This window comes from Pteropus medius, unplaced genomic scaffold (assembly GCF_902729225.1).
Source record: "Pteropus medius unplaced genomic scaffold, Ma_sr-lr_union100, whole genome shotgun sequence".
NCBI classification, from domain to species: domain Eukaryota; kingdom Metazoa; phylum Chordata; class Mammalia; order Chiroptera; family Pteropodidae; genus Pteropus; species Pteropus medius.
The window spans coordinates 16,899,960-16,915,081 of NW_024350319.1; the positions used below are offsets into that span (position 1 = coordinate 16,899,960).

At 33.4% G+C, this 15,122-nt stretch overlaps 1 protein-coding gene across 1 annotated transcript in view; it reads right to left on the minus strand.

Annotated features, from left to right (window-relative positions):
* COL24A1 (collagen type XXIV alpha 1 chain) overlaps window positions 1-15,122 on the minus strand; it is a 288,275-nt gene that overhangs the window by 179,700 nt on the left and 93,453 nt on the right. The window contains exon 20 of the mRNA XM_039838730.1: window positions 15,050-15,103. Coding sequence (XP_039694664.1) covers window positions 15,050-15,103 — 54 coding nt within the window. The remainder of the gene's footprint in view (window positions 1-15,049; window positions 15,104-15,122) is intronic.

Genomic DNA, 15,122 nt, shown 5'->3' on the forward strand with positions numbered 1-15,122 from the left:
TTTTCAGTTTTGTTTTTTTTAGAATCCACACATGAGTGAGATCATTGGTATTCATCTTTCTGTCTGACTTATTTCATTTAGCATGTCTTCAAGATGCATCCATGTTGTCACAAATGGAAGGATTTCCTTATTTTTAAAGACAATAATATTTTAAAGACTGAATAATATTTAATTTAATTTTTTTTCTATTGAGTAGTACGCTGCTGCTTTATCGAGTTGATGGAACATTCTAAATCCTTTGTTGTCATTTCAACAATCTTCACAGCATCTTCACCAGGAATAGATTCCATCTCAAGAAACCACTTTCTTTGCTCATTCATAAGAAGCAACTCCTTATTTGTTAAAGTTTTATCATGAAATTCATAGCAATGATTTTTTTTTATCATAGCAATTCAGTCACATCTTCAGGCTCCACTTCTAATTCTAGTTATCTTACTATTTCTATCGCATCTGCAATTACTTCCTCCACTGAAGTCCTGAACACCCCAAAGTCATCCATGAGGGGTTGGAATCGACTTCTTCCAAATTCCTGTTAATATTGATATTCTGACCTCTTCCTAAGAATTATGAATGTTCTTAATGGTATCTAGAATGGTGAATCCTTTCCAGAAGGTTTTCAATTTACTTTTCCCAGATCCATCAGAGAGATCACTATCTATGAGAGCTATAGCCTTACAAAAAAAACTTAAAGACTTGAAAGTTGAAATTACTCCTTGATCCATGGGTTGCAAAATAGATGTTGTACAGCAGACATAAAAACAACATTAATCTCATTTGACATGTCTGTCAGAGCTCTTGAGTGACCAGGTGCATTGTCAGCGAGCAGTGACATTTTGAAAGAAGTCTTTTTTTTTTTTTTTAATCTAAAATATTCACTAAATCATGTTGTAAACAGATGTGTTGTCATACAGGCTTTGTTGTTCCATTTACATAGCATAGGCAGAGTAAATTTAGCATAATTCTTTAGAGCCTTAAGATTTCTAAAATGGTAAATGTGCACTGGCTTTAATTTAAAGACACCAGCTACATTATCTCCTAACAAGAGAGTCAGTCTGTCCTTTGAAGCTTTGAAGCTAAGCACTGACTTCTCCTCTCCAGCTGGCATCTTCTTCAATATAAGGCTGTTTCATCTACATTGAAAAGCTGATGTTTAATGTAGCCACCTTCATTAATTATCTTAGCTAGGTCTTTTGGATAACTTGCTGCAGCTTCTATATCAGCACATTGCTTTACATTGCACTTCTATGATATGGAGATGGCTTCTTTCCTTGAACCTCGTGGACTAACCTCTGCTAGCTTCAAACTTTTCTTCTGCAGCTACCTCACCTCTTTCAACCTTCACAGAATTAAGGAGAGTTAAGGCCTTGCTCTGGATTGGGCTTTGGCTTAAGGAAATGTTGGAGCTGGTTTGATCTTCTACCCAGACCACTGAAACTTTCTCCATATCAGCAATAAGGTTGTTTCACTTTATCATTCATGTGCTTACTGGAGTAGCACACTTAATTTCCTTCAAGAACTTTTCCTTTGCATTCACAACTTGGCTGTTTGGCACAAGAAACCTATATTTGGCCTAACTCATCTTTCAACATGCTTTCTTCACACTGCTGAATCATTTCTAGCTTTTGATTTGAAGTGAGAGACATGCGACTCTTCTTTTCAATTGAACACTTAAAGAACATTGTATAGTTATTAATAGGCCTAATTTCAATATTGTATGTCTTAGAGAATAGAGAGACCCGATGAGAGAGAAAAACACTGGAGAATGGCTGGTCAGTGGAGCAGTCTGAAAGTATACAACATTTACCAATTAAGTTTGCCTCTTTTATTATTATTATTATTATTTTTTATGATGACATTGGTTGACAAAATCCATTAAGTTTCAGCTGTACATTTTAACAGTAAGGCATATATATATATTTACACTGTGTTCACCTCCCATAGTTAGATTTCTTTCTGTCACCACATATTTGACCCCCTTTACCCCATCTACCTCCCCCCTCAACCACCCCCTGCCCTCTGGCAACCACTAGTCTATAGTCCATGTCCATGAGTCTCTGTTTGTTTGTCCTGTTCATTTGCTGCTTTTAGGTTTATATCCCACATATAAGTGATATCATGTGGTTTTCAACTTTTTCGCTTAGCATAATTATCTCGAGGTCCATCCATGTTGTCACAAATGGCGATATTTCACCTCTTCTTATGGCTGAGTAATATTCCATTGTATATATGTACCACAGCTTCTTTAGCCAATCATCTATCATAGGACACTTCAGTTACTTCCACGTCCTGGCCACAGTGAATAATGCTGCTATGAACATCGGTGTGCAAATATCTTTTCAGATATGGGTTTTCAAGTCTTTGGGGTAAATATCCAGTAGAGAGATTGTTGGATCATATGGTAGATCAATTCTTAATTTTTTGAGGAACTTCCATACTGTTTTCCATAGTGACTGTACCAATTTGCATTCCCACCAATAGTGTATGAGGGTTCGTTTTTCTCCGCATCCTCTCCAACATTTGTTATTACTTGTCCTGTTGATGATAGCTATTCTAACAGGTGTGAGCTGGTATCTCATCGTGGTTTTGATTTGCATTTCCCTAATAGCTAGCGATGTTGAGCATCTTTTCATATGTTTGTTGGCCATTTGTATGTCCTCTAGGGAGAAATGTCTGTTCAGGTCCTCTGCCCATTTTTTGACTGGATCATTTTTTTGTTTTGTTTTTATTGAGTTGTATGAGTTCTTTGTATATTTTGGATATTAGGCCCTTATCGGAGGCATTGCTTGCAAATATATTTTCCCATTCATATGGTTGTCTCTTTACCTTGCTGACGATTTCTTTTGCTGAGCAGCTTTTTAGTTTGATGTAGTCCCATACATTTATTTTAGCTTTTACTTCCCTTGCCTTTGAGGTCAAATTCATAAAATCCTCTTTAAGTCCAAGGTCCTTGAGTTTAGTTCCTATGTTTTCTTCTATGCATTTTATTGATTCCGGTCTTATATTCAGGTCCTTAATCCATTTTGAGTTAATTTTGGTGTGTAGTGATAGACAAGTCTAGTTTCATTCTTTTAAGTTTGCCTCTTATATAGGTGCAGTTTGTGGTGCATCAAAACAAGTAGAGTAGTAATAGCAGAGATCACTGATCTCAGATCACAGTAACAAATAATAAAATTTGGAATACTGTAAGAATTACCAAAATGTTACACAGAGACACAGAGAAGTGAGCAAATGTCATTGGAAAAATGGTACTGATAGACTTGCTCTATGCAGGGTTGCTATGAAACTTCAATTTGTAAAAATCACAATAGCTGTAAAGTGCAATAAGGCAAAGGCATATGAAATGAGGAATGCCTATATGCTATAAAATAGGAGGTCCAGTTTCATTTTTTTTTTTTTGCATGTGGCTGTCCAGTTCTGTCACACCATTTATTGAAGAAACTGTTTTTTCCCCCATTGTATATTCTTGGCTCCTCTGTCATAGATTAATTGACCACATTTGAGTGGGTTTATTTCTGGGCTTTCTGTTCTGTTTCATGGATCTGTGTCTGTTTTTATATCAATACATACTGTTTGATTATTATCACTTTGTAATGTAGTTTGAAACCAAGAAGCATGATGCTTCTAGCTTTATTCTTCTTTCTCAAGATTGCTTTGGCTATTTAGGATCATTGGTGGTTCCATCCAAATTTAGGATTATTTATTCTATTTCTGTGAAAAATGCCATTGGAATTTTGATAAGGATTGCCTTAAATCTGTAGACTGATTTGGGTAGTGTGGACTTTTTAACAATAGTAATTCTTCCCACTCATGAACATGAAATATCTTTCCATTTATATGTCTCTTCAATTTCTGCCATCAATGTCATAGATTTCAGTATACAGGTTTTTCACCTCCTTGGTTAGATTTATTCTTAGGTATTATATATTTTTTGATACTATATAAATAGGACTGTATTCTTAATTTCTCATTCTGACAGTTTGTTAATAGCATATAGAAACATAACTGATTTTTGCATATTGATTTTGTATCTTGCATTTGGTACCTTCTTAACAGCAATAGTCTAAGCAACAATTTTTATCAAGATGCTGAAAACTGAAGAAGCTTTAAAAATAACAAATGAAAATATGTCTTCTATTTTCAGTCCCTTCACATCTGTTTATGGCACAGAAAAGAGTGACTCAGCTTTCTCTCAAGTACAAACAATGTTTTATTATTTTCTAATTGCTAAAGGCTGGAGACTAATTCACATGCATTTTTAGAGCAAAACCTGGGAACCAAAACACTAGCAGATTCCATTAGTTTCTTGGGAAATTATAAAAGTAATATATTGACATTCTTATTCTGGCAGTAGTCAGAAGTTTGGCTGCTAGTGTGTTCTCATGGAGTACGTATATGCTCTATGGCATACAATAAACATTTCACTAGTTCTTCAACAGGAGTGATAAAGTCTCTGTTTTCTATTGAAATTTATAGTCCTTCTGGTTAAAAATGGACAATCCACAAAATTAATAAATCCAATGGATAAAGTAATTATGGTGTATCAATAAAATGAAACAACCTGAATGTGGCAACCTGGAAGCATCTCAAATGCATTACGCTAAGTAAAAGAACTCAGACCAAAAAGAAGCACACATTATATGAGTTCATTTATATAAAAACTTTATAAAAATGTAAATTAATCTATAGTGCCAAAAAGCAGATCAGTAGTTTGGAAAGGGTAAGGACAGGAAGGACAGAAGGAAGAAATTACAAAAGGTGAACAAGGAAATTGTTGAGTTTGACAGATAGAGTCACTATCTTGATCTTGGTGATGGTTTACAGGTTATACACACGAAAATTATATAATTTAAATATATTCAACTTACTATATAACTATCTCAACACCTCAATTATCAATAAAGCTGTTAAAAAAGGTTATTGGTATTGGGTGTTTTAGATAATTATTTGGTTTTTGATAGGCAACAGATTGTAACGATTTAAAGACTTTTAGAGAGAAAATAAAATTTATTTACTGAACTTTCCTGTAGGTAAAATCAATAAAGTTCATATTTTGGATTGTTTTGAATGTAATAGTATGTTCAATTATAATAATAAGTTGAAAATAAAGTCCATACTTTGGATATTTAAACCTTTCTTATATTTTATAAGGTAGCTTTAACATACTCTGTTGTTATAGATAAGAGTGGCATGTAGGCCATTTAATTCATGAAAATTTTCAAATTTTCATTGATTATTATAACCGTTGTGCTTTAAATACCTCAGAATTCAATATGGTCTAGCTTAAATTTATCTTCTGAGCAGTTTAGTTTATAAATCTGAACAAAGCAGAGGTGAATATATCCCTTAGAAAAACAGTCATATTAAGAAAACATAAAATTAATAAATCATTTAAGATAGGGCAACATATAAATTATAAATCCCTAGAGGGCAAAATTATGGAAAGCCTTGTCTGGTGTTAGACATACAGTATATTCAATAAATATTTGATGGAATGAAATCATGACCAAATTAAAAAGAAATTATTCAAACAATTATCTTTTCAATTATACTGTTTCCAAAGTTATCCTTTGTCTAAAAAAAAAAAAAGAGGGAAAAAAAAAACCAAATTAACTAGCATAGCATAGCTTCTATATATAGGATTGAAATTTCACATATGTAAACAAGAAAGAATGTACCCATAGGGAGAGAGGATCTGTACGGGGAGAATTTGGTATGAGACAGAGATCCAAAAAACAATCATAAGAGTCTGTTCCTTAGCATTTGTGGAAGTACATATCATGTCAATAATATAGTAAGTCTAAGTAGGAAAGGAACTTTTAAAGAAAGATTAAAATTACTTTTTCTGAGTGAGAATAATCTGAGTTAATGACAAAAAAAATTCAAAAAGGCAAAAGTAATAAATTCATTTTCCCAGTAAATTATAGAAACTGAACTTTAGCACAAAGCAGCATACAACTGCAAATTAAGGAACTGTTCTATCTTCTAGGAGAACCACAAACAGAAAATGTGTGCTTCTTGAAAAAAAAAGCAAAATAAAGAATTCATCTAGGTTTCTGGCTCTCTTTCATTCTCTCTTGCTGTGTTAAATCTAAAAAGCCATCAAAAACTGATTTTTTTCATTATGACATTGCTGAAAATCTTTGCAAATTATTATTGTTATTCATGTATTTTCTCTTTTGTAATTCTATATATTTGAGCAGTAAATACAGCACAGCTGAAATCCATTTATGTGTAGCATCCCAAAAACTAAGCAGAGAAAATCCACAAACAATAAAATTCCTTACAATATATCATATACTCTTTGTACTAAAGAAGACTTTGTTTAAATAGTATGTTTGAATTCATTCTTAAAAAACCTACAAAGCCAATTGCAAAGTTTACTTTTATTCTACTGATATACACACAAAACTATATTAACTTAAAATTTTAAATAAGCTATTTTGACCATTATTTGATATTTAGGTTTGGATAAACTATAGTGACAAAAAGCAGATCAGTAGTAGAATGGGAAAGGGAGGAAAATGAGGAATAGATAGGAAGGATTGTAAAAGTGAACAAAGAAATTCTGTAGTTTGATGGATGTGTTCACTATTTTGATTTTGGTGATAGTTTCATGAGTTGTACATACATAAGTCAAAAAAATATCAAATTGTATAATATAAATATATGCAGTTTGTTATGTGTAAATTATATCCCAATGAAACTATAATACAAAAAGGTAATTGTTATTGGACGTTTTTGATAATCACTTGTAAACAACAGTTTGCAACCATTTGAAGATCCTTAGAAAACCTGTCCCCAGATAAAAATCAGTGAAGCTCAGATTTCAAATTGTTTTTGAGGGAGTAACATGACTGATTTGATACTTACCTTTGGATATGTATCATTTTAGGTACTCAGTATTTATATATTTGACTCATTTAGAATTCTTATGTGTCAATTAAAGAATATCAATTCACTCATTCAACACAAAGTTAATATGTGTCAGGCATTGTTCTTGGCACTGAACATATACACTAGAGGACAAAAATATTCTCTGGCTTCATAAAATGTATATTATGGAAACTATATCAGATTCTCTCCCTTTCAGTGTGTGTGTGTGTTTCTGCCAGGGAGTGGGAAAGTAGGTGATTAAAAAGGCTGATTTATATTGTTATGAGGAACTGGCATATACCAGAGGCATTTTAAAGGTTATATAAATGGGAATAAGGGTATATGCAGATATTGGGTGCCCGAAATGTGACCTGTAGAGGGCTTTTATTTATTTATTTTTTAATCCACTCACCATCTGTTTGGGAAATTACTCTTCCTCAATTTGCAGTTCAAGTGTTTCTGGACCCCATCCCAATTTCCCAAATCTTGCCAAATACGGTATTCCAGTCCCATGGTGGTTGTGATCAATTTAAAGATGATCATGTAATCCAAGCTGGAATGACTGGAGTCCACCTTAGAATTTTTGCTGGAGCTATAAGAAAGAATAGTGCTTTCTTTTTACTAAAATTGACAAGGGCTGCCTTTTCCACAATGTGTTCCTATGAATGAAGCCAACAGAGAGATAAATAAGGCTTAGAGATGGAGAGTGTCTTGATTATATTCATTGAACTCCTGTATACAGCCAACCTCTAGGGGCATGCACTGCTGGGCTTCCTGATTATATTAGCCAATCTGGATTTTTTGCTTAAAACTGTTTGTTAGGTGTCTGTCACTCTTAATGGAAACAGACTTGATGAAAACACTGAACTATAAATATTTTCCTCATATGCCTATTCTAGAATATCCTTGCCCACTGTTTCCATTCTGTAAGTCCCTACTATTTCCTCAAGTCTTTGCTCAAGCAACCATGCTTCTTAGAAGTCTTCCTTAACTCCCTGTCTAAGGTTCCTTCATCATACGATTTGTTACCAACTCAAATGTAACCTGATATATGAGAGCTTTCCCAGTTCCCCTTAGAATCAGCAGCTTCTTCCTTTATAGTCTTACAGAACTCTGCTAATATGACTATTTATCACTAATTACACTACATTGTAATTATGGGTTTGTTTCTTTATTCCAATAAAAGGCAAGTGCATGGAGGAAAATGTATCTTACTCATCTTTCTAACTCCAACACTTAACATGTTGTTGTCCACTGTCCTTTCTATTTCTGTACATTATGCAAATGAGGTACTGACTATCCATTGTTCCAGTCTAACTTTTCAGGGATTTTTGTATAGCAGAGTTAGAGATAGTATCTTCCTCTTTAGCAAAATGCAAGAATGCTATTGTCCATATAATAATATCTCTTTCTGGAACACATTATTTTTTATAACTACCCATTATAAAAGATTCAGTTTCCCTCAGCTCAAAGTTTCTCTTACATACTGTAATCTACTGCACATGCAGACGCCATCGAGCTATCTTCACATTACTGCATGAGGATTGAGGCTTAGTGAATCAGTGCAAAAATGTTGATACTATGGAAAGTACTACAGCTGAGAATAATAAATTGTTCGTTGTCTCTGTCTCAGGAGTCTCATGTCTTCTGCAAGAATCTGTGAAACTATCAGGCTAACTTATTGATCTGAAAATAGGATAAAATGGTGACAAGATGAGATACTGATGGAGACATAGCCTTCTAGAAGAGGGAGTATGAGGGTCTCCCCAGATGATTAATAAGATTTGAGAAAAGTCCTTGGGAACAAGGCCATGAACATATTGATGAAACTCTATAAAAAAACAGGCAATAATTGGGCCTTCATTTTACTGTTTGTTAAGAAGAGGAATTGGAGGAAATGGCTATAGGCCTAGTACCGAGAACAGGAATTATCTTCAAAGACAGCTGCCCTAGTTGTTACTTACTCTCCTCTGGGCGGAAAGATTTACTTGTCAATCTAGTGAGCAGCCTCAGTTCAAACTCACTGTAAAAATAGTATTAAGTACTATTAGTATTAGTAACAAATAGTACTAAGATTCATCCTGGGTAGGCAGAAGATTCTATACCCTTTCAGACAAAAATTACAGAGAATCCCACCTAGACTAAGTATAAAAGGATATAAATTTGTGACCACTGTGGGAAGAAACCAGGCACATCAATAAAACTTCGACTGGTTCACTTGAGAGATAAGAGGACAAGATTAATATTTTTTTCACAGTACAAAAATGTGATATTAGGCCTGACTACTCTGCCCCCGACATAGCTTGGAATCAAAGGTCTTATGCAATTTGGCACCAACCTAGTTTTAAAACCTTATCTGTCACTCTATACCAACAGAAGGAATCTGTTATCAGCTAGCCAGTTTTATTCACTGTTCTATAAATCCACCGTTCTTACTGCCTAGATGTCTAGCCTTTGTTCATGTGATTTATCTTGCCTGAAATGCCCTTCCCTTTTCCTGCCGCTTATTCATCAATAGTCTAATTCAAGATCCATCTTTTCCAAAAACCCTTCCCTTATTCTTCCATCTCATTTTGCTCTTCCAGCACAAAACTATACTTATTTAATTCTCACATCATGTATTTACTATAATCTATCGGTATATGTATATATCTTGTTTTTCCCAACTAGATTGTAAATTTCCCCAAATTACAGATGTTATTTTTGTATATACTGTACAGTGTTTACTAGGCACAGCTTGCACACAATAGGGACTCGAGAAATAATTTTTCATTGACTGTTTTAATCAGATGTTTTCTTTCAGCATCAGTTTTTGAATAGCTACTAAAACACCAAATTACTCAACCAAATCCAAGTGATAAAAGATCACAAAGAAGTCACTGGTTTAGTGAAGAGTCTCCACCAGAACTGAGGCCTGCTCAGCTAATGTCGTTTGCCACAGGGTGGCTTACTCCAGTTAAGCGACAGAGATGTTAAAAAAGACATTTAGAAGCATGCCTTTGCTTGATACGAGGAAACTCTCCACATGAACTTTGGTCTTTGTCTCTAATGAAGACCACCCTGATAGAAAAAGAAGACCCACTGTTTGGCCACTTCTGGTATCTCTGTGATTAGTGCTCTCAGCTCATTTTTGTAGTAAACAACTGGCCCCATTTACCAAGAACATCATCCCAAATTCAGCTATTTGGCAATCTCTAGGAAAGGGAGGTTCACAGCTGAATCAACAAACATCTAACTATCCAGCAACCACGTTTGAAAGCGATTTGCTGCCAGAATTGGGAGAAAGCATGGGGTCAGTGCTTAAAACTGATACTACTATGCTTAAAGAAATAGAAAAGATTCCTATATGGCATTTTCCATATGTTCTTATTAAGAAAGAACCAGTATGGAAAAACTGTTAATCTTACATTTTAAAGTACATGATGTTTTATCTTGGGACACATTTAATATATACAATTCTGTGAAGAGCTAAATGCATAGATATATTTACTTCTTTGTTACGGCACTTTCATAATTTGCCTAGCATAAGTAAAACATCAAAAAGCAAAAAAAAAAAAACAACTTTGAAGTGGTTTGAAGTGACATTTGTTCAGATGATCTTTAATGATAAACAGTTCTTTTCAATGTCAGTTGCAAATAACATAGCATTTACAACAAATGCTTAAGTGCTTTGCTTTCATCAATTATTATGAAGATTTGAGCTTTTGAATAAAAGGCACTAGCAAGAAATGTTGGCCAGTCTTGTCCTATCTTGTCCTTTCTACTTAAATTTTACTAAGAATAGATCTTAAGCATTCTCACTATGCGCGCACGCACGCGCACGCACACACACACACACACACACAAATTTAAAAAGAATTAACTATGTGAGTTAATAGATCTGTTACTTTTATTGATCTTGGTAATCATTCCACAATGTATGTATATATAAAATCATTATGTTTACACTTTAAATATATACAATTATAGTTGTCGGTATTCTCAGTTATCCCTGAGTAAAGTTTTAAAAATACCATAAAACTTCTAACATTAAAACAACATGACATTTGTGTAAGAACAGACAACCATCCAAATGGAATAGAAAACAAAGCCCAGACACAGACCCAAGAACCATTGAAATTTAGAATGTGATAGAAGCGGCATTTAAAAATCACTGAAGCAAAGACAAATTGCTTAATAAATGTTTCTGAGACAATTGATAAGCCATTTAGAAAAAGATAAAATTAAATATATATGTCACAACATTCACAATAAAAAAATTCCAAGTAATCTGCCCAAGGTACTCAGGCTAACCCCTCAATTCTTGTTCAGAAGATATTAATTCCAAATTTTCTAATTTTAACTGAAATTTTTATCACCCAATAATTAATAAAAGCTATCACAGAAGTAAATACCTAAGTATCATCATTTTGACCCTAAATACAATTACATATACTGAATTGTACTTTGGCATTATGATATCAATCTATACTGAAAGTTGGAAATCATGCATTACCATGAATTGCTGCCCTTGTTTTTGAACAATTAATTTTTTCATCCAAGGGAGAAGAGAATCATGTTTCATTGTTTTGGCCAGTAGGATTTTCAGACTCAAATTTGCAAGCCAGTTCTAATAAACTATACAGGACTTTGTAGCTATATTTTGGGAAAAAGATTTTTTCAATCTCAGCTGAGTTCTTAACAAAACTTGAAAATTATATTATTAGTCCCTAGACACTCCCCTGCTTACTCTCCACAGAACTCAAGTGCCCTCCTTCTGCATGCACGCATTCCTCTTACTCTTGGGATTTAGTGCCCTACTTGTAGAGAAAACAGTCTATCTTATTTGATTTCTTTCAACTTCTTTCTCCTTTTGAAACAAATCCCTACGATTGTGCTATGTGTAAACTCATATATTCTTTTTTAAGAATCTTTTAAATTTTCATTTACTTTTCTAATTTTTAAATTAGAGTTGACATTCAATATTATTTTATATTACTTTGAGGTGTACAGCATAATGGTTAAATATTTATATAAGTTACAAAGTGATCTTCGTGATTAGTCTAGTACTCACCTGGTACTATAAATGGTTATTACAATATTATTGACTATATTCCTTATGTTGTACTTCACAATTCTATGGCTATTTTGTAACTAGCAATTTGTACTTTTTAATCCCTTCACCTTTTTCACCCAGTCCCCCAACCCCCTTCCTATCTGGCAATCATCAGCTTTTTCTCTATGTCTTTGAGTGTTTTCATTTTGTTTGTTCGTTTATTTTGTTCCTTAGATTCCACATATAGGTGAAATTATATAGTATTTGTCTTTGCCTGTCAGACTTATTTCATTTAGCTTAATATCCTCTATGTCCAATCATCTTGTTGTAAATTGTAAGATTTCATTTTTTCGATGGCTGAGTAGTACTCCATTGTATATATGTACCACAACTTCTTATCCAATCATCTATTGATGGGCATTTAGGTTGCTTCCATATTTAGCTATTGTAATAGTGCTGTAGTGAATATAGGGGTGCATATATCTTTTCGAATTAGTGTTTTGGTTTTCTTTGGATAAACACTCAAGTTTTTATAGCCATTTGTTCTCATTCAGTTCCAAATATTTTCTAATTTTTATTGTGCTTTTTTTCCTTATCTACATGTTTTTAAGTTACCAAAGTTTATTTTACTGCCCTTATATTGTCAATTTAAAACTTAAATTGCACTGTAGACAGAGACTTTAGCCTTTGGGAGTGAGTATCCAGGTATTTTCAAATCTTGTTTCATAAATCCTCCTAAATGATTTCATCTTACAATTGCTTCATCTGATAGCTCTATGTGGATGGCTATACAAATATGTATCTCTAGTCCATTCTTTTTTCTGAGTTTCAGGCCTATAGTATTCTATATACTTAGGAGACTAATATCCTATATGTCTTATAGGTACTTCAACTCTAACAAATTCAAAACCAAAGCATTATTATCTCCACCCACCTGAGTATCATCCTCCTTTTCCTTTCCAATTTTCTGTTTTTAGAATGGTGATCCACATTCTACCCAACTGTTCAAGCAAGAAATATTAAAATTGTCTTTTATTCCTCTCTCACACAAATGGAATAAACTCAACTGAGTGGTTCAAGTGCTGTGAATTATATTTCTTAATTTTTTCTTGGAGCCAACCTTTCTCTTTATTGTCAAGGGTCCTCATCATTAATGTTCTAACATTGTATCGTGCTCTCGAACAGCCTTTAATTAGTCTTGTGATCTCTCCCTCCCTCCTTGTCACCTCTCCCTCTCTCTTTTACCTTTGCTCCTGTTACACATATGTCAAAAACACAAGTCTGATAATTTCATTCCCTTGCTTAAAAATCTTTGATTATTGCCTATAGGATAAAGTCTAAATTTAGCACAACATATAAGACCCTTTATCTGAGAAAATTCATCTACTGTACAAGTAGAAACTTTCTCAACTTGCTATAAGATTAAACATACTGATTTAAATTCTTGGACCTGCAAATCTCTTAAAACCTAATGTTTTAGAGAAAGACTTGGATAAGAGTGTTGCCTAATATATGACTGCCTACATATTGTATTGTTATAATCAAGAAGAAGTTATGATCTTTGAAGTAGGCCCCATTTCCCAAAACAACCTTGCACCAATTCTTGAGAGAGTACGAGTGACATTTTTAGTTCCATGAAGAAATTTAATAGAGGTGAGGAGGAGGAATAGGCACAGACTGACTAGGTCAAGCCTCAGGACCTTGTATTAGAAGCACAGAAAGCAAAGACAATGAAAAAATGTTTTGATCGGTGATTGCAAATCATAAACTCTCAAAGGCAACAGTGAAGAAGAAACATCTTTGGAAGACCAAGTAATAAGTAAAAAAACATGGCCCATACATCTTTTAACCTGGCTTTATAAAAAAGAAGAAAATGATCCCAAACAGTCCTTTCTAGCACACATATCATCTGTAACTAAAATTACAATAGAACGATCCACATTCATTATACAATATTTAAAGATAATAAAAGATAAATTAGGTTTTGTATCCTCGGTATGAAAAGACAGGTAAACACAATTCATTCCAGGAAGGTTTTCATGAAAAATGATTAAATAAATGTAGGCTTATGAAAGAGATGAACTTATATTAATTTATTAATTGCTGTTTGAATTATCTGTTAATAATTGTTTTAATTATTCAAAAACACTTTCCTTCTTCCCAGGATGATGGCATCAACATATTGCTGTATTTTACATCCTATTATCTCCCTATTAACAAAACTAGGTACACAGTACCATTTTTTAGATTTTTGAACTACCAATATTTAATGTGTTTTTAAATTTGACAATAAGTAGAAATAGGTAATTGATAAAGAAATCAGTCAACCCTGAAAGACAGTGTGGAGTAAGAAGTAGATATTATGGCTTACAAAGAGGGGGAGAAAGCAGCAGTACTTGTAGAAACTTGTCTACTGCTATGACACTATGGGATTTTTTTTCCTCTGATTCATTTATTCTGAAGCCAAATTCATTTCCTCAACGTTACTCCTGCATCTATGACTCTGAATTAGGTGTGTATGTGTACTTATATGTGTATCTATGTATAAATTATATTTCTGAACTAGGGTGAGCTTCAGGAGCTTTATCTCCATGTGGTAGGTCTTTGGCTCATTAAATGATTTTTAAAAAACTCAAATGTTTCATCTCTGAAACTTATATTCTATGTAATTTTGCAGGGAAAAAAAACATTGCTCTACATCAAGCATTAAGCCAAAGTCAAAATTTCAAAGAATACATAAATAAATTTGATATATGTATTACAGACTTAATTGCATTTATTTTAGAATATGAGATCCAATTGATATATGCATATAGCAAAAATTAGAAGCGTTTTACATTAAAAATATGGTGGAGTTTATGTCTTGTTTATTTCAAGCCCCAAGTTTTATTAATAGTTGTGCAGAACAAATAAATTAGCTGTGCTATAATCAAACAATAATGTGGCTAATACTTTTTCTATTTCCTTGGGATCACTGTTGCATATCTCCTGACATAACAGAAAATAATTTTAACTATTTACAAAGACATAAATTTTAAAGAGAATCTTTCTTAAGCCAATTATGGAAAAACATGTTTTACTAACCAAGTTTAATTTCTACGATCTGTGTTTCAAATTTATCATCTTCCCACCAATATTTACCTCTGGTCCTGGAGGGCCAGATGGTCCTTGGGGTCCTGGATCACCTGTTTGGCCCTAAAATGTAGGAAGGGGG